The following is a 21,049-nucleotide window of genomic DNA, read 5'->3' on the forward strand; positions in this document are numbered from 1 at the left end:
TTTCCAGTCTGCTGCGGGGATTATCAATTGTATCAGTAAATCTTTAATTCATGCATCCACTCATGTATCCACACATCTGTGATATATTTGTTTGCATTATTATTGTTTTCCACAGTTCGGGAACGAACGGTGAAGATTGCCAAAGGAAGTGGTGACTATCCCTGGGGATTTAGGATTCATTTTTCAAAACCCATTCTAGTCACAGAAGTTGACACAAGTAAGTTACAGAAACTGTGTTTAAATATATTGGCAAGATAATACCCACTGCAGATCTTACCTGGAATTTGAAATTCGGTAAATATATGGGAGGCAACTTCCAACTGGTGATAGGAATCAAAGACATGTTGTGCACACTGCTTTTAATGAAGAGTAAAATTGCATGGAGTAGACAGTAGACAATCAGTTGTATACCATTTCTACTCATTCCAACTTGCTAGATACCATCATAGTTAAAACCAATTTAATGGTGCATTTTCATACCCGACAACACTTCTGGTACATTGCCACATAGAATACAGGACTATACTCTACATTTCACCCTTAATCTCTGATGTGTGACCATGGAAGGCATCATGTACAAGTGCTGTCCAACGTCAGGGAGAGAAAAAAAATGAGTGGATACATTAACATTCAATTTATATTTTTTTCTCTATTCGGAAATTTATTGTGGGTACATTGCTTGTTAATTAAAATGCACATATAATTGTATAATTAACAATGAGAAGGAAAAATTACATCATCACATAAATCTGACTATTTAAGAACTGACGAAAATTTGAAGTAAACTGAAATGATGAACAATGTAAAATTCTGTGTTCACTGTAGTACAACACCATCCTACATCCACCCCTGACCTGGAATAGAGACGGCCACAATCCTTGCTGCCTCTCTCATATTAAATCAAGGCCCCCCCCCCCCCCCCCCCCCCCCACCTGCCCCCGGGGGGCAAGTCATGCATCTGTGATCGCAGTTGTGGAATATAGTTTGTGGTAAATGACAGTGTCCACCTGTACTATTTTCATAGTGGTGTAGTAGGAATAGGCTAGAGTCGGGTCTGCCTTCTGAAGCAGGACTGAGGCAGAATGGAGGCCATAATCCCAATGTCCTCATCTATTCCCACTCCATTACGTCTCTATATTTCCATGACAACTTATGCCGGTATCCCCTGTTACATTACTCTTTGGTAATATATTGTTTCTCTTTGCTTTATATATCCAGAATGGTCTAATGGTGTGATTCTCAAGAAACCACCAATCTTTAACTTAAAGCAAAACAGATTTAATGAATAACAAATTGATTAATATTGAGTTTCCACACTCTACAGAACTATGACTAGTAATCAAGTAATCTAGAATAAAGTATTAACTGATTTATACTACACATGCTAACTATGTTATCATCAATCTCTTCAACACTCTGTTGTCTAGTGACTCCTGGTTCGAAGAGACCCAAGATCCTTTGAGTTCTCATATTTATAGTGGAATCTAGTGTTGCTCTCTAGTGGTTGTGTCACACTAAGATGTAATCATTAGGGGCAGCACGGTGGCCTAGTGGTTAGCACAACCGCCTCACGGCGCTGAGGTCCCAGGTTCGATCCCGGCTCTGGGTCACTGTCCGTGTGGAGTTTGCACATTCTCCTCGTGTCTGCGTGGGTTTCGATCCCACAACCCAAAAAAAAAAATGTGCAGAGTAGGTGGATTGGCCACGCTAAATTGCCCCTTAATTGGAAAAAATAATTGGGTAATCTAAATTTATTTTAAAAAAAAGATGTAATCATTAACCTTTTACATGTCTCTATATATACATATCACTACATCCCCTAGGTATAGAACCCATTCTATAGAACAGTCATTTAAAAACCACAAAAATAATTATTGGTCGGGATTTTCTGACCATTCCTGTTGGTGGGATCTTCCAGTGCCGCCAAAAATGACTCTACATAACAGATCCTTCGGTAGCATGGGCACTGAGCAATGTAAATGCCCATTGGTGAGCTGCCCCCAAAAAACCCGCCGGGGGGACGGGGTGTGTGGGAAAATCTCGGCCATTCATTTCTTAGGAGCTTATAAAACTGTCAATAAACTATAAATAAACTTACGATCTGGGACAATTGCGACAACATTCAACTCTAAGCTTACTCAATTAGTAGGCTTGGAGGTCAGCCCAATATTCATAATAATATATAGCTCTTGGGGCTAAAGGGATCAAGGGGTATGGGGGAAGGCAGATCAGGGTATTGAACTTGATGATCAGCCATGATCATAATGAATGGCGGAGCAGGCTCAAAGGGCCGAATGATCTCCCCTTCTTCTATTTTCTGAGTTTCTATGTTTCCATAATGAAATTTTACTGCACAACTGTGTCAACAAAACAACAAGCTGAATACATTTAAGCCTTTGGAGTCATTCAAAGAGCTCAGTCATCTGTTCAAATTTTGAAGCAATGAAATAGAAGTCTGAACTGTCATTCAATGAAAAAAAAACAAGGGTCAAGTCAAATCTGAATTCAACACTAATGCAGAGACCATGTAATCCAGTGGCTGATATACTTCAATGCATCGGAAGACTTTTCCACTTTCACAATGCTGATCAATTTAATAGTCACTTACCTTTTTAGAACAAAGACTATCATCAGTCACTGCATTAAAAACATTTAATTTATCATGCAGCATCTCATGGTGACATGTGAAGTTACCAACAGCTTTTAAACTTATCCGTCAGAATGTTTCCAACTTCAGTTCAGGGCTTACCCATGGTTCACAACAGCTCTACGCCAGTGTGAGCCACATAGTCTTCAGAATCTGGCCTGAAGCCATTAAAATTGTGGTGAGCCTAAAATGCCAATCCCTCAACGGAGCCGGCAACATCAGGATAGCAAGATGTGGGCACACAACCTGTAACTTTATCCTGCATGCTTCAGAATTGCCAGAGACAGGAATTGGGGAAGAGAATCCAGGGATCCGATTCCACCTGGAATTTTAAGTTCTGCCCATTGTGGGTTGGCCCTGCAACCAATGGGAAAATCCAACCCAATAAGCTTCAAGTTAAAAATACAAGATATTTATATTATTTCAAGTATTTAGTTTTCAGGTAAATATAGCTTTTCAAAGATTTTCTGTACATAAAAGAGAGATGCAAACTCTTTGTAAAACTATTGTGAATTCTGGGCTTTGTTCTAGATGGAGCAGCTGAAGAAGCAGGACTTCAGATTGGTGACATTGTATTGACTGTTAATGGAACTGATGTGACCAGCATACCTCACTCTGAGGCATCCAGCCTTGCTCGGCAAGGTAGGGAGAGTCAAAGTGTTCTTCAAGAAAAATGTTTGCTTCATTCTTTGGCTTAACCTTTTGCAGTTAAAACACATTGTGGTTAATTATTTGCAGCATCCCCACTAATATAGTTAACTTTTAACTGCTCTACTCAACTCAAGGGCAATCAGGGTTGTGTCACAAATGCTGGTCTTATCAGCTATGGCCATGTCCCATGAAAGAATGAAAGTAAAAATTGAAAGCGGGCAATCGGATTCTCACTCCTGATGGGTGCTCAGTTCCATTGCACCCTGAATGCAGTGCCTTGAGGTGTGCCAGGCCAAAGAAAATACCAATTGCTTGAAAATTTCTTAATAATGCACTAAGTTCTGTGCACCCTTTCAGCTGGCAGCTGAAACTGCAGCCAAGGCCATATTTCTCATTTCTGGTAATAGAAAAGAAGAATTGCATCTTGATTTTTAGGTGTATATTATTTCAGTGCAAGATTACCTGCATCTCCAGGCACGACTTTGCTGTCCTACATTACACCAGTTAACTACACTTTGATGATATCTTATTAGATAGAAAGCATCTTTGAGCATGCCAGGTCCAACAGAAATGCAAACTTCTCTCTTTACTCAACTGACTTTGTGGGAGGAACAGTGGCACAGTTGATAGCACTGCTGCCTCACAGCACCAGGGACCCTGGTTCAATTCCGGCCTCAGGTGACTGTCCCCTGTGCAGTTTGCACGTTCTCCCCATGTCTGTGTGGGTTTCCTCTGGGTGCTCTGGTTTCCTCCCACAGTCCAAAGATGTGCAGGTTAGGTGGATTGGCCATGATAAATTGTCCCTTCATGTCCAGAAGGTTTGGTGGGGTTATTGGGTTAAGGGGATAGGGTTGGGGCATGGGCCTAGGGAGGGTACTGTTTCCAAGGGTTGGTGCAGATATGATGGGTAAAATGCCCTTCTGCACTGTAGAGATTCTATGACTCTTTTTAAAAATGTTTTTATTGGCATTTTTCAATTTTACAGGGTGATACTTTTAACGGATGATGTGTCTAATATTTACATGTTGTACAGTTTATTATTTACATATATATTTCTTAATTTATCTTCTCCCCGCACCCACTTACCCCCTCTCTGCCCCCCTCCCTGTCCTCTCATTAGTAGTCCCCTCTTCCACCCTGGGTGTCCTACTGTTGAGCTCCTATCCTCTTTTTTGCGACTTCTGTTGTTGAACTTGTAGGTTTTGGGTGGGGGAGGGTTCCTTCCCCCTCCCCTCCCTCCTTTTTCTGTGGACCCCTTGGGTTTCCTCCTCATCTCCTCCCCCCTTCACCTAGTAGTATGTATTAGAACATAGAACATAGAACAGTACAGCACAGAACAGGCCCTTCGGCCCTCGATGTTGTGCCGAACAATGATCACCCTACTCAAACCCACGTATCCACCCTATACCCATAACCCAACAAACCCCCCTTAACCTTACTTTTTAGGACACTACGGGCCATTTAGCATTGGCAATCCACCTAATCCGCACATCTCCCCCGTCTCCCCCTCTTTCCCTAGTCACTGTTGGCTAGGTCTTGAACAGGTCTTGGAACAGGCCGACGAATGCCCCCCCCCCCCCCCCCCCCCCCCCCATGCTTTGTGGAAGCCCTCGTCTGACCCTCACATGTTGTAATTAATCTTCTCCAGCTGAAGGAATTCAGCCAGGTCTGCCAGCCAGTCTGCAGCTGAGGGTGGTGCTGCTGATTGCCAGCCGAGCAGGATTCTCCGCCGTGCGATTGAGGAAGCAAAAGCAAGGGCATCAGCCCCCTTTCCCATATGTAGCTCTGGCTGTTCTGATATCCCGAAGGCTGCCGCCCTCACCCCTACAACCTTGGACATCGCCTCAAAGAAGGCTGCCCAGAACCCTACAAGTCTAGGGCAAGCCCAGAACATGTGGGCGAGGTTGGCCGGGCCTCCCTGGCACCGTTCACATTTGTCCTCCACTTCTGGGAAGAACCTGTTCATTCGGGTTCTGATTAGGTGAGCTCTGTGCACTACTTTAAACTGCATGAGGCTGAGCCTTGCACAGGAGAAGGTGGAGTGGGCCCTGTTCAGTGCTTTGCTCCAACCCACATCTGTCCCCAGTTCGTCCTCCCATTTTCATCTGACTTCGTCCAGTGGTGGTCTTGCCCTGTCCAGTAACTGACCATGAATGAATAAATGAATCAACAGGAAAACCAATACGGGCTGCAAACAAAATACCAAGACCCTCTCTCTCGCTCTTCAAAAAGGCTGTGAGCTCTGTATTCCTAAAACTACAGAGGCCTGAATGAATCTACAGTAAAAACCTCAAACTGAAAGCAAAATCTGAAGAGGAGTAGGGTACTGTAAACACCGATTTGAAACAAAGACTCTTTTTCTCTTTTACTTTTAAAAAAAAACCTTACTTCCCCTCTGTGTTTGTGTGTCTTGTGTGTGTGTCTGTTTGTATGTATAGAGGATGGGGGCAAGTTAAAGTGGGGAATTAGGAATTTGATAATAGTTAACCAGTTGTTTTGCTGCACATTCCATTATAGCTCTTGTTATAAATAAATTGTAATTGGATTGAGACTTACAAACCTGGTGACTGTAATAATTGCGCAGCCAAGGGCCAAATATTTTGGGTATTTGTCTAAGAATTCTGGGTTAATTCACCTGTTGTCTAACTCCAGTCAAGTGGGGCAGAATTGAGTGCGCACTAGCCCAGGGTGTCATAACACTGCTTTCAATTTCACTAGACGTCTGTTGAGAATATATGGACAAAGTGTGTTGGGTGGGGGTGCCATGGGTTGGCACAAGGTTAGTATGGGGATCAATGGGGAGCCATGGATTGGCACTAAATCTGCATAAGGCCATGGGGATGAGGAGAGGGGCATAGATTGGCATATAGGGTATGAGAAGCAATGAGGCAGTGGGTGGTGGCATGAGGTGGCGAGTGTTGGTATGGATGGAGCATGGGGAGTGTTACAGGCGAGGGCTAGTGGTTTCTGAAGGTTCATTTCCAGCAAGGTTACCAATTAGGTCTTTTTCAATACATTACATTAAACCTAAAATAGCCCGATTCATATTTAATCCTTCAATGTCCTGCGCAAGATACACATCTCATACACATTCGAGGAATTCATCCTCCACAGCATCAGAGCTAATTAGGTTTACCTAGTCTACATGTGAATTGAAGTCACCCATTATTACTATAGTTCCCATGTTCCATGCAGTTCTAATTTCCTGAATTCTACTGTGGTCAATATTACCACGTCTGATGGTGGCCTATAAACAACTCCCACCAATGTTTGGGTCCCTTGTTGTTTCTTAGCTCCGCCCAAACAGATTTTACATCTTGATCCTTTGATTTAAGATCCACTCTTTATTAATGTACTGATCTCGTCCCCTAGTAACAATGCTACCTGGGCGGTACGGTGGCGCAGTGGTTAGCACTGCTGTCCATGGTACTGAAGACCCGGGATTCGATCCTGGCCATGGCTCACTGTCTGGACGAAGTTTGCACATTCTCCCCGGCTCTGCCTGGGTCTCACCCCCATAACCCAAAGACGTGCAGCGTAGGTGGATTGGTCACGCTAAATTGCCCCTTAAGTGGAAAAAAATTTGAGTGCTTTAAATTTTAAATAACAATGCTACCCAATGTCCTTATCGCCTATCTTTCCTAAATGACGAATATCCTTCAATATTCGGTTCCCAGCCTCAGTCACCCTGTAACCACATCTCCGTAATGTCTATTAAATCATATTCTTTCACCTCAAGTTGTGCCTTCAAATCATTTGCCTTTTTGTGAATGTTGTATGCATTCAGATAGAGTGCTCTTAACTTTGTCTTTTAACGTTATTCTGCATTCTGATCCTATTTGATGCTTGCATTCAGTTTATCTGTCTACTAATTCCGCTTTTTACTTTTCTACTTCCTGTTGTCAGTTTTGCTTCCCTCCAATATGAGCTCTTTCAGCTTTCCATCCTCCTGCCAATCTCGCTTAAACCCTCCCCAACAGCACTAGCTAGTCACCCGGCAAGAATGCTTGTCCCAGTCCTGCTGAGATGCAACCTGTCCATCTTGTACAGATCCCACTGGTACCTGTAACTTCTATTGTAACAAACTAACTAAAACATTAGCATAACTCAAATATTAATTAACAATGGATATTTAAAACAGAAAGGTGAATTTTGCTTTAAATAGTTGCTACAACAATGATATATCGTGCATAATTACAGGCCCTCGAATTATTTCCTGTACAAATATGACATCACACATCATCTCAGTTTTTCCAATTCTTTTTATGGGATCTCTCATGTCCCATCCAATCATTTCAACTCTAGAGTCACATCCAAAGTCCCCAGGTATAATTACCGTCAACATGGCGCAAGTCTACAAACCCACTCTCACTCGGGTCACAACAGTTCTGATGGCACAAAATCCACAGAGATTCCCTTCGTTGTGCCCTGGTGAGAACTGGGACAACTTTAATAGGAACAGTGGTTATTGCATAATCAACAATCATTCCCTCTTTTTGTCCTCAGGCTTTTCCAATTGTATAATACACAAAGTAACACCAACTCTGCTTTGTTGTCAGAGCTCTGCATGAATACCAGGATATGTCTGAAATCTTCCAAACAGAAACGGTTCCATTCTAAGTGAGCCGAACCTGTTTTCCGTTTGCATCGATTCGCCATGTTCTGAATTGCCTGCCACAAAAACAGACTAAAAAATCCTAACACCACCACAATTAACCTTCTATCTACCCTTTGCTTCTCACCTGTTCATCCCCATGGCAACCCCAGATCTCAAAGATATTTCTGGAAATTCCCTCTTCCTTTCATAACGAGGAAACCATTAACTCGCTTTCAAAATACTCACCAGTACATTTGTTCTTAAAGGGACATCACACAAAAGAAAATACAGTCTTTTTGCAATGGGCCATTGCATGTTGATATATATTAACTGCAAGTCCCTCAAAACCTCAAATTTAAAATCTCCAATCCTATTCCTACTTAAATCGCTCCATGACTTCAGCCCTTTCTTTCTCTATAAACCCTTTGAGCATTATGGTTCCGCTAAATTCTATGTTCCTCCTACTCCATCCTCTTGTGTATTTCCTTCGCTTTGCCGCATTATTGACAACAGTATCTTTATCCACCTTTGCCCCACATTCTGTAAATTGTTCAGTAGACCCCTTGCCTCTCCACTTCCTTTGCCTCCTGTAACTCCCTCTTTAAAACCTAGCTGTTAGAATATCACTTTCTTGGCTAACTATACATTCATTTTCCTCTGAGGGGCATCATTCTATATGAAAAGCACAAGAGAAATGCAAATTATTTAAAGTTGTGGGGCAAGAATGTACATTCAAAGTAAGCTTGGTGAGTTGCTGCAGTGCATCCTATAGATAATGTGCACCAATGTCACACTGATGTTGGAGAAGTGATGGATACCATGTTTTATAGTAGGGGCACCAATTGATTGGACTTCTTTTGTCTTTGTATTGTTCTTGGAAGTTATTGCAGCGGTACAAAGTCATGCAAATGGTGAGTATTCCATCACATACCTGACTTCACAATAATGTCACTTCTCCAAAAACTATAATAATTGGAAAGTGAATATAAAAGCATCAATCTCTCCTCCCAATCCAAAGTACTATGCATTTATGAGAATTTAGTTGGATGCCTTTATGACTCAAAATAGAAAGCAATGAAGTAATATTAAATAATTAAATGTCATTTTTATATTTCCAGGTCCAGATATTTTGACGCTCGTCGTAGGGTCAGACATTAGTCGATGCCCTAATACCCCAAGGCCAGCATGCCGTGGATACTTGCATAAACGTACTCAATCTGGATTTCTAAAGGGTTGGAGAAAGAGATGGTTTGTTTTAAAACACAATGGCTTATTCTACTATTACAAGAACAAAAAGGTACAAAGAAATTCTGGAACTTTCAAATATATGACAATCTTATTAACTACAACTGTGAATCCACCAGCATGTGTAAAGAGAATGGATAGGACAAATTATTTCAATAACTTAGCAACTTATCCCAAGGTTGTGAATGGTTGAGGTCGTACGTAAGCAAGGAAGAAAGCTGAAAGCAGAGTTGAAAAAATGTAGTAAACTGGATAACGTTCGAGAGAGGTTCCAGAGTATGGGGGAATTTGTCAGCAATAATGGAGTGGAAGGACCAGGAGAGTTGGAAGAACAGAGGACACAGCTGGAGGAGATCACACAGGAAAAGAGAGGGGCATGGAGGGATTTGCAAATGGGGAGTTCTGGATCAGTTAAAATTTAGGGAAGGTGGAGCTCAGGACATTGGCAAGAGGGAATCTTGAAAAGTTGAGTCTGGATGTAAATATGTAATTCAGCAGCAGTGGTGGTGAGGCAAGAATGAAGACTGCGATATAGAGATGATCTTGGTAATGGACTCAATAGAGTTTGATGTGTACGGGGCACCAAGGTTATTTCTTACAATCAGGAAGAGGGATGAGATTATGATCTAAGGAAAAAAGTATCTGAGCAGGATTGAATCGGATGGTTTAAACCTTTACAATGTTGAATTCCTGTCAGATAGTACATAATTTCTTAAGACCATAAAACGGAAGAACAGAAGTAGGCCATTCGGCCCATTGCGTATGTTCTGCCATTCAGTGACAAATCTGAGATGAGAATCCTAAATTCCACTTTTCTGCCTTATCCTCATAACCTTTGATTCCCTTACAGATTAAAAATCTGTCTATCTCAGCCTTGAACGTATTTAATGACCCAGCCTCTACAGCCCCCTGTGGTAACAAATTCCACAGATTCACTACCCTCAGAGATGGTCGATCCTTTTCTCTGAGATTATTCCCTCTGGTCCTAGACATTCCCAGAAGGGGGAACATCCTCAGCGTCTACTCTGTCAAGCCACCTGAAAATCCTATATGTCTAAGCTCTCAATCTCTCCTCATAAGAAAATCCTCCATATCCAGGCTCAATCTAGTGAACCTTCTCTGAACAGCTCCAATGCCAGTATATCTTTCGTGTTTTTAAATTTAAAAATAAATAAATTTAGAGTATCCAATTATTTTTTTCCCAATTAAGGGCCAATTTAGCGTGGCCCGGGCAGTACTCCACACAGACAGTGACCCGGGCAGTCCTCCACGCAGACAGTGACCCGGGCAGTACTCCACACAGACAGTGACCCGGGCAGTACTCCACACAGACAGTGACCCGGGCAGTACTCCACACAGACAGTGACCCGGGCAATACTCCACACAGACAGTGACCCGGGCAGTACTCCACACAGACAGTGACCCGGGCAGTACTCCACACAGACAGTGACCCGGGCAGTACTCCACACAGACAGTGACCCGGGCAGTACTCCACACAGACAGTGACCCGGGCAGTACTCCACACAGACAGTGACCCGGGCAGTATATCTTCCCTTAGATAAGAGGACCACAAATGTTAACAGCATTCCAGGTCTTGTCTAACTAGCACCTTGTATAATTTTAACAAGACTTCCCTACTTTTCGATTGTATTCCCTTGGAAATAAAGGCCAACATTCCATTTGCCTTCCCTATTATCTGCTGAACCTGCATGCTAGCTTTTTGTGATTTAAGCTTGAGGATCCCCAAATCCCTCTGTGTTACCGCTTTCAGAAGCCTTTCTCCATTTAAATGACATTCAGCTCCTCTACTCTTTCTACCAAAGTGCATAATTTCACATTTTCCAACATCATATTCCATCCAGTTTTTGGGCTATATCCCTCTATAGATTCTCTGTGTCATCTTCATGACTTGCCTTCTCACCTATTTTTGGGTTGTCTGCAATCTTGGCTATAGTTCATTCACTTATGTTGTCCAAGTCATTAATATATATTAAAATAAATGTGGCCCCAACAATGATCTCTGTGGCACTCCACTAGTTAAGGTTGCCATCCGGGAAATGCCCACCTTATCCCAACTCTCTGACTTCTATCATGAGCCAATGCTCTGTCCATGCTAATATACCACCCCCAACACCACAGGCTCTTATTTTATGAAGTAGCATTTTATGCATGTAAAGCGAGTGTCATAACATTAACAGATTATCAGAGCAATAAGGTGAGGTGTTGCCAGTGAACATTAGGAAAGCTAAACCTGTGCTTACATAGGATGCCCGTAAAGAGTAACATATAGATTAGGAATAGAAGGCAGAAGTATGAAGCTTTAGGGGATACCTGAGGTAACAGTGTTGACACGGGATATAAAAGCATTGCAGAAAGGTTCTGACTACACTGGGAAAAGTAGAGACGAAGCCTGCTCAGTATTGTGCTACAGAGCTCAAAAGATAAACAGCAGAGGAAATGCACTGGGGGTGAATTGTGCAGTCAACCATGTCAAAAGCTGCAGAGAAATCAAGAAGCAATGGGGCTCAACAGAGCTGAACCTATCCTATGCATCACCTTCCTAGAACCAACACACAACACTCCTTTACCTCTGTTTGGCAGGTATTGACTCATATCAATCAGAGACCCCTCCGCAGTCACTGACAAAAGCTGGACTCTTCCTTTCCCCCCCCCCCCCCCCCCCCCCCCCACCTAAGAAAATAAAAAGGAATTATAACCCCACCCTGTCATTAAGAACTGATCCAATACCATCCCAACCCTGTTACTGAGAGCACCAAATTCACACACCCGCCATGACTGGCAGAACTGACCCCCCCCACCATCACAGAACTGACCCCCCCCACATCACTGACAGAACTGACCCCTCTCCATCACTGACAACTGACTCCCCACATCCCCCTGCCATCACTGAAAAACTAACCCCCCCACCATCACTGACAGAACTGACCCCCCCCCACCATCACAGAACTGACCCCCCCACATCACTGACAGAACTGACCCCTCTCCATCACTGACAGAACTGACCCCTCTCCATCACTGACAGAATTGATACCCCCTCCATCACTGACAACTGCCCCCCTGCATTACCCTGCCATCATTGAAAAAATGACCCCCCCACATCACTCACAGAACTGACCCCCCCTCCATCACTGATAAAAATGACTCCCCGTATCACTAACAGAATTGACTCCCCATCCATTACTGAAAGAACTGTACTGGCAGGGGGATGCGGAGGGGCAGATGTCATTCAAAGCATTCAGAGTTCTCAAAACATTTGCCTGATTGGGAATGCATATTCAGCGGGTTCTGAAGGTCTTCATTGAAGTCAACCCAGAACTGTCAATGTGGTCAAACCCTTTCAGCACTTTTGCCTTCTAGCTCACATCAGGAGGTGGGATATTAGGCAGGATTGGGAGCCACTATACAAGTTTTAATTTGAGTGCTCAAAACTGAGAATCAATAGTTCTGACCATTTGTCCATATTTTAAGCATAAACTACAATGGTTTAGCTGAAATGCAATTCGTCAGCCGAGTCACTTTAGGCACGTCAAGAAGTTATCCACACAATCTCTGTCAAAGAGTTAACACATTGCAATATTTTCAGTGACGTGTTCAGCTCGCCCTCTGACTAGACCGGAAACTGCTTGTCCTAATTAAAATTCAGCAGCCCAGCCCAGCCCTCTGCTCATTCTGCTCTCCATGCATCAACTCCCCTGAGACCTCAATTATGACGTGATCACCTAACAGGAGCACAATTAACACCTCTTCCTTTTCAAAATACTCAGTTGAAATAGTGATCGATTGGATTTGGATTTAATCTTGCTTCAACAATACTTCTATGTGTAGGATGAAGGGAAGTGTCAGCCACTTGATGTGATGAAGTTGGAAGGGGCTGAAGTTGCAGCTGACACCAGCCTGGGAAAACCTTTTGTTTTTAAATGTACCCTCCAGTCAAGGAGCAGAATGTTCTACTTCTGTTCAACTTCAAATCAGGAAATGAAAAGGTAAAGAATTATTTTAATTCTGCTCTGAGCTGAATTTAGAGTAGAGTGCAGAATGGACTTTGTTTACTTTGATTCTTAATCGTAATGACTAAAACACACATTGAAAGTATACCGTAACTGGCCTGGATTTTATGTTCAGTGGGGAAGGAGTGGGGTACACCGCTAACCTTTCCCTGGGTTGCAACAACAACACAGTGGCAAGGCCTAACAATGTATTCCTGGCAAAGCTACACCCCCTCTAAAGTCACAAGCTGAAAACAAACCCCTTGAGGTCTCTCTCCAGCTCAATGACACATAAGTAGTTGTTAATGGATTTGAATTTTGTACTCTTCATTGCAGTTCCACGCAGCCCCCCCCCCCCCCCCCCCCCCAATCTGAGTCAGCGTCATCCTGAGCCCCTACCACTCTCTGGCTAGAAGCAATCCGGAAAAAAAATGTCAAAACCGATGCAAGTGCTGGAGAATCAAGCTACATTTTCATGTTGAGAGGTCTTGGTGAAACCATCAGCTTGGAGGCCCTTGCTGCACCATCCAGCATATGAACATTTAAAGAACAACATTTTATTTGTATTTCACAACCTCAGACCATCCCAAGTGAAATATTTCTGAAGTGTAGTTACTGTCATAATGCAGGGAAATCAGCAATCAATTTTCATACACGTTTCCACAAACAGTAACAAAGTAAATGCCCAAATAAGCTGTCTTTAGTGATGTTGATTGAGAGATAAATTTGTCAGGATACTGGATGCACTCCGCTACTCTTCCCTAAAATTGCAGTTGGACCATTTCCATCCATCTTGGTTTTGCAACAATGCACAGCTCTCTTGGTATTACATTGAATATTGATTCTGAGCTATGTGCACAGGTCTCTGAAATAGGGCTTGATGCCCTGACCTTCAGAGTCTGGGGCAAAAGTCAAGGCTGAACCTAATGTATTCACCTGCAATTTCGCCCACTGTTATTTTGGATACAGGAAATCATCCATTTAAAACAAATGGTGAACTGAACTGGGGCCATGTTTGGTTCCCTTTTAAGCCAGGCAGCTCAATTTGTTGGAGTGTTCAATCCAATTTGGTTTTTGTACCAGATGCTTATACCCACAAGAGAGAAAAAAGTGAAATGTAATTTTGTAATTTCCAGCACATTGAAAATATAGAAATCTGCTCTCATTTTTTTAAATGTCTGGTCTTTGGTTGATCTTTTCTTTGCTCCTTAAATGAAAGGGTATTCATCTGTTTCCTATTTATTGCAGGTGGCTAGAAGCAATGGAACAAGCAGTACATCCTGTTCATCAGGTACAGGTGTTGCTCTTTATGATATGATGTTATGTCCCAACAGCATCGCCAATTCTGTGGGTATTCCTATTTATCTTAGTGAACCACAACCATATATCGGTCAAATAAACACACAACCAGTTAGTTAGTTCAAAAGATGGTTTATTTATATACACAAGGGTTACTTCGACATGCAAACACAATATCTACTACGAGTTAAACTACACCTATCAGCTACAATAACCGATACTTAACTTCAGGGCGACCGGCACTGTGCAAATGGATAAGATCGTTGGTCTTGAACTTGGCTGGGTGTTCCTGCTACAGTTGGGCTGGCACAGGATGATCCAAAAGAGGCAGAACACATGGCTGTGTCCCCTTTTATCCATCTGGGATTTTGAGCTCTTTGGGGCGGTCCTTGATCTTGGACCCAATAGTTCGACAGGGCTCTAATCACTGCCTTCGGTTTCGGCCAATAAAGGAGCGGGTGCCTTGGTGGCTGGGCGGGTCCTGAGCGGGTCCTGCCTTGGCAGTTGAGCTCTTTGAGTAAAGGGAATGGCGCCAATCAGTCTGTGGCTGCATCGGTTTCTTGATTGGAGTCCTATTGTTCTGGGGAACGGGCCATTAAAATGCAAATGAGGGGGGGGTGGTTTCGATTAGGTCTAGCTACCTGTGTTTCAAATACACACAAGCTCTGTATCTGTCTGAGTCCTGGGTTGGCCATAAATTCCCATGGTCCTTTGCAGGTGGCCATCTCAGATGGCTACACAAGGCAGAATATTTACAGCAGAAACATTGGGTGGAATTCTCCCAAAAAGTTTCTAAGTGTGGTCTCTGGTGGGAAGCGTGGTGCGGTTCCAACTGGATGGATCAGCGCGATCCAGATTACAATCCGCGCACAGTCAGAAATCTTTTGGAGCCAGGGTGATTCGTGCCATGGGACCTGGAACCGTTGGCAAGGCTGGATCCTCAGATATCAGGGCACCCTCGAAAAAGGGTGCACCGATCTCATAATAACACAACAACACCAATCACAGGGAAGCCCCCCCCCCTCAAGTGAGCGACACCCTCCTGTGATTTTGCCATAGGTCCCCACCCCATTCAGAGACCCCCCTTTCAGGCCCTCCCCAGTCGCCCCCTTTAGGCTCTGCCCTTTGGCAGTGCCAACTTGGCACTGCACCTGGCATCCTGGCGCTGCCAAGTTTGCACTGTTAGGGACCAGCACTGAGACAGAGCATCCGGACGTTCTTGGAAGGAGTTCAGAACAGAGGAAACCCCAGCGGAAAAAAGAATAGTCAGACAGAGCACCTGGTCTTTCGAGGAAGCACTTCAGCACAAAGAAAAAGCCTCTCTGAAACAAACTGTGGTTAGAAACAATACCTACTCAAAAGAGGAAGCACATCTGTGTTAATGGACGGTGAATAGCAATAGAAACAAAGCTAACCCTCCTTTGAAATAGCTTGCACCCGTTAATTAAGAGGCTTGTAAAAGATAATGGACCATGAAAGTGAATGTAAACAATGCAGTTCTAAGCTGCTAGGCGTCTCAGCAAGCCACGAGCCTTGAAAAGGTAAAAGGCGAATGAAATTGAAGGTGAAAAAAGCACATTAGAGAGAAGACATTTACCTTCATCTGACAGATCTTTGAACTTGATGTGCAGGGAGAGACGTCAACGATTCGAAGGCTACGGAAGAAAAACTTTCACCTTCATCTGACTGATTTTCGCAATTCATATGCAAAGTGTTTAACTGTTTTCAAGGAAGACTTGCCACACAACCACCATCACAGGAAAGACCCACAACCTGAACCCTTCCATCCAGCCCAGCCCGAGTCCCTCCAACCCCACCACCCCTGAAGGACCCCCTGGGCACCCTGGACATAAATATAAAGAGTGCATTCACCCCCTTGCTCTCTCTGTGTCTCTGGCACTTCATCCCTCTTTTTAGGGACTAGTAATAATTTGCACCTGGGTGAGCTCCCGTTGGAAGGAGGTGGATGAAAAACCGAGAGGTCGCTGCATTCAACTTTAATCCTGCTAATGAGATTAAAATGAATGCATCTGCAGTGGGCGGGAAGAATCAGAAACTGATTTGCGCCCCATACAAATCCTGTTTCAGGACTTTCCCGCAATTCTCCCAACAGAGCTGGGCGGGGCGTAACGCAGTTGGATAATCCATTGTTTCCTCCTTTTCATTACCTGAAAAATTATTGGAGCAGCAATATTTTAATACATTTGGTTCTTCAAGCTAATTATTCTGTCCTTGGTAAATGTGTCTCTGGAACTTGTATATATTTCCTTGTTACAATATATTGAGCCTCATTTCTTTTCTAATGTGAAAGTAAATTTCTTAGGTGACCAAAAGTACTTTTGGAACTCCAGGTCAGAAACACATTGAAAACATTGCAAATGAGTCCAATACTTGGTTATGCCAGGCCCAGAGTTGAGTCTTTCTCAAATGGCTGGCTGACTGTGCAGCCTTCACTGGCCTAAATCAACATAGAGCAATGATGGTATGGAGCAGAAATTGCTAAATTGAGAGTGCTTGCATCCCCAGACGTCAGAGGATTCCACCTGGCGTCCAAGAAGAAATGTCATTTAAAAATATAAGGTAGATGTGCCTCCTTAGGAATGGAGCCATTAGGAACATCCTGAGCTCTTTCCAGGAAGGACTTGCCACCCTTCTTCCCCAGAAGTCTTCCTGACTTCTGGCAAGTATTCTTGTTACACCACTAATAGTGGTTTCCTGCAATTGGATGGAAAGCGATGGACCGCATTCTGATGCCAGGATGGACCCCATGCATTGTTGGCCCCTTTTGGCTTTCATCTCTGTGTCATCCAAACTCTCACATACAAGATCCCAGTCCTCCAGCGATGCTGCTCGGAAGATGTAACTGAGCCTCTCCCAATTGTAGTTCTCCTTCTCCATTAGGAAGCATACAGACTACACTAAATGCATCACTGTCATGCAGTGGCAGTCCAGAACTTACCTGTTTGAAGGTTGAGGAGAGATATTTATTTCCTCATTCTTGACAGCATGACCTTCAATCAACACTACTATTTAAAGTGTTCATCTATTTTATTTTTAATCTATTTACTCATGTTGATGCTGCAAGTCTCAAAGTTTAATCCCTTAAACTACTGCAAACATGAAATCATGTTTTAACAAGTGCAACTCCTAAACATGTTTGTTCTTATAAAATACCACTAAATATAATGAAATCTTTTATGGAAAGCCTAAAGTTCCAGTAATTCTGTAGGAGAACTCTTGCCATAATTTGGTAAGTCTTTGTGGAATTATAAGGACAAAGGCCCTGTCAAGCATTTAGTGTGCACAACCCCAGGTTTGTGTAACTTGCCAACTCTGGTTGTTTTTCTATATAACAGCTAATGCCACTGTGGTGAACCACTGTGTACACCTGTATTAGGGGATGTAAGGTAGGACATGTACTACAGGTTCGCTGGTAGCCCCTGCCGGCTGGCTCTGCCCAGTAGGAGCTGTATAAATATGCGTGTCCTCCACTGATCTGCCATTTCGCCAGCTGCAGCAGGAAGCCACACATCTGACTGCAATAAAGCCACAGTTGTACCCAATCTGAGTCTTTGTGTAATTGATCGTGCATCAATTTATTGCAGTCAGATTTTCAACGAAATGGAGATCAGAATGAAACCAGATCACCTGCAGCTGGATCCGCACTCGCCCGACGCCAGGAAGGACTTTAATCACTGGCTAGCTTGTTTCGAGGCTTACATCAACGCAGCGAACCCCACACCGACAGAGGCTCAGAAAATACAGGTCCTGTATTCCAGGTACATGTGCCAGTGCACAAGTAGACCAACTCCGGGCCCTGCACGACAGCCTTTGTCAACCGGGGGTCACACGACTGTACCACCTCGTCAAGGCTCACAACCTGCCCTACTCCGTCGAGGAAGTACGGACAGTCACCAGAGACTGCCAGGTCTGTGCGGAGTGCAAGCCGCACTTCTACCGGCCAGGCCGTGCGCACCTGGTGAAGGCTTCCCACCTCTTTGAACGCCTCAGCGTGGATTTCAAAGGGCTTCTCCCCTCCATCGACCGCAACACGTATATTCTCAGTGTGGTCGATGAGTACTCCAGATTCCCCTTCGCCATCCCATGCCCCGATATGACGTCTGCCACCATCATCAAGCCCTCAACACAACCTTTGCCCTGTTCGGTTTCCCTGCCTGCATCCACAGTGACAGGGGATCCTCATTCATGAGTGATGAGCTGCAACAGTTCCTGCTCAGCAGGGGTATTGCCTCCAGCAGGACGACCAGCTACAACCCCTGGGGAAACGGGCAGGTAGAGAGGGAGAATGGGATGATTTGGAGGGCCGTCCAGCTGACCCCACGGTCCAGGAACCTCCCAGCCTCTCTCTGGCAGGAGGTCTGTCCTGATGCACTACACTCCATCCGGTCACTACTGTGCACCGCCACAAATAACACACCCATGAACGTCTTTTTACCTTCCCCAGGAAGTCCACATCCGGGGTGTCTCTCCCGACTTGGCTCGCAGCTCCAGGACCGGTCCTGCTCCGTAGGCACGACCGACTCCACAAGGCGGACCCCTTGGTGAACAGGGTACACTTGCTTCACGCCAACCCCCAGTATGCCTACTTGGAGTTTCCCGATGACCGCCAAGATACCGTCTCCCTCAGGGACCTGGCACCGGCAGGTTCCAGCCAAACACTTCCCCACCCATGCGCCACCCTCCCCTCCCCGGGCGCTCCCAACATTAACCCCACCAGGTCCATCCCTCCTTCCCCTGCCCACGCAAGAGGACAAAGATGATTTTGGCACACTCCCGGGGTCATCTGACTGCAGGCCAGCACCAGCACCAACGTCGGTGACACCAGCACCGCCAGCATCGACATCGCCACCACCGTTACGTCGCTCCCAGCGAATCGTCGACTGAACCTCTGACGGGCATCGGACCGTCAAAATGGACATTTTGTTTCCTTCCCCACTCATTTTCTAAGACACTGTACATAATTCTCAACTCTGTATATAGTTCCACACCACCCCCGCCGGACTCATTTTAAAAGGGGGTGAATGTGGTGAACCACTGTGTACACCTGTATTAGTGGATGTAAGGTAGGACCTGTACTACAGGTTCGCCGGTAGCCCCTGCTGGCTGGCTCCGCCCACTAGGAGCCATATAAATATGCGTGTCCTCCACTGATCTGCCATTTCACCAGCTGCAGCAGGAGGCCATGCATCTGACTGCAATAAAGCCACAGTTGTACCCAATCTGAGACTTCGTGCAATTGATCGTGCTTCAGCCACACATTTATGTGCATACTTAGTTTTTTTTTTAAAGGAGTGGGTCCTCCAAACATTTCCACTCATTTGTGCTTTCTAGTGTGACTGGCGTTTCTGTGCAAAGAAACATATCACAGTCCCTACCTCATGTAGCAAGCTTGTTCAAGCTTCCACAATTTGTCTGTGTACGCAGTGGGCAGTAAAGCCATCTGAAGGAAGCTGCCCAAAGTCTCCACTTTCCTACTGCTGCTAGTGTTTTTTTTATATTTTTCCAATTAAGGGGCAATTTAGCCTGGCCAATCCACCTACCCTGCACATCATTGGGTTGTGGTGGTGAGATCCTCGCAGACACGTTGAGAATGTGCAAAGTCCACACGGAATGTGACCCGGGGCCATGATTGAACCTGGAACCTCGGCGCTGTGAGGCAGCAGTGCTAAACACTGCACCACCGTGCCACCCCTGCTTGTGTTGTTCACAATGCCAAGTCTCCATTAGCTCATGGCACTGTGCATTGGGAGATGCTCAAATGGTTCTCTCCATAATGATTTTCAGCTACAGGCTGCATTTCAGCAACAAAGGCCAAAAATTCAGCTGCAAAATCAAAAATGAAGTTGAATTGATATGTGATCAATTTCAGCCAGTACACACAAAATAGCCGGCATGCTTGATATGTTGGTGTCTACGGGATAGCAATTGATTCATGCCATTTCCTATTTGCATGATATAGAGGGGTGTTCAGGATAAGAGTGGATTCAGGTTGCCAACTCCAGGGTAAATTCCTGGACGTTTTATCATGTGACCTCTGGTAGCAAACTGTCCCCCCACCCCCCCTCCCCCACCCTCCCCACCCCCCCCCTCCCCCCCACCCTCCCCACCCCCCCTCCCCCCCCACCCCCACCCCCTTCCCCCCTCCCCCCCACCCCCTTCCCCCCTCCCCCCCACCCCCTTCCCCCCCTCCCCCCTCCCCCCCTCCCCCCACCCCCCTCCCCCACCCCCCTCCCCCCCTCCCCCCACCCCCCTCCCCCACCCCCCTCCCCCCCTCCCCCCACCCCCCTCCCCCCCCCCCCTCCCCCCCTCCCCCCACCCCCCTCCCCCACCCCCCCTCCCCCCCCCCATTGGACTATCCTTTATGCACATTGCCTTTCCATGCCAACTGAAAGCAAACAGACTGTGTTACCTGATTAAGTGATGAATCATCCAAACGACCTTTCTCCCATCTTCAATAATTTTATCATAAGTAAGTGAAATTATTCAAGGAAAAGGCTAAAACATAATTGATTTTATTATTCTCCCAGGTTACTCACACCATTGTTCTGGAGATTAAGTTCCTGGACGTGCCAGGACAAACAT

At 44.9% G+C, this 21,049-nt stretch overlaps 1 protein-coding gene across 1 annotated transcript in view; it reads left to right on the top strand.

Annotated features, from left to right (window-relative positions):
- The window catches only part of pdzph1 (PDZ and pleckstrin homology domains 1), a 103,229-nt gene that overhangs the window by 66,427 nt on the left and 15,753 nt on the right, over window positions 1–21,049 (top strand). Inside the window, exons 6-10 of the mRNA XM_038805158.1 lie at window positions 116–217; window positions 3,179–3,289; window positions 9,014–9,192; window positions 12,987–13,144; window positions 14,396–14,438. Of these exons, the coding sequence (XP_038661086.1) occupies window positions 116–217; window positions 3,179–3,289; window positions 9,014–9,192; window positions 12,987–13,144; window positions 14,396–14,438 (593 nt within the window). The remainder of the gene's footprint in view (window positions 1–115; window positions 218–3,178; window positions 3,290–9,013; window positions 9,193–12,986; window positions 13,145–14,395; window positions 14,439–21,049) is intronic.

This window comes from Scyliorhinus canicula, chromosome 8, assembly GCF_902713615.1.
Source record: "Scyliorhinus canicula chromosome 8, sScyCan1.1, whole genome shotgun sequence".
In the NCBI taxonomy this organism is placed as follows: Eukaryota; Metazoa; Chordata; class Chondrichthyes; order Carcharhiniformes; family Scyliorhinidae; genus Scyliorhinus; species Scyliorhinus canicula.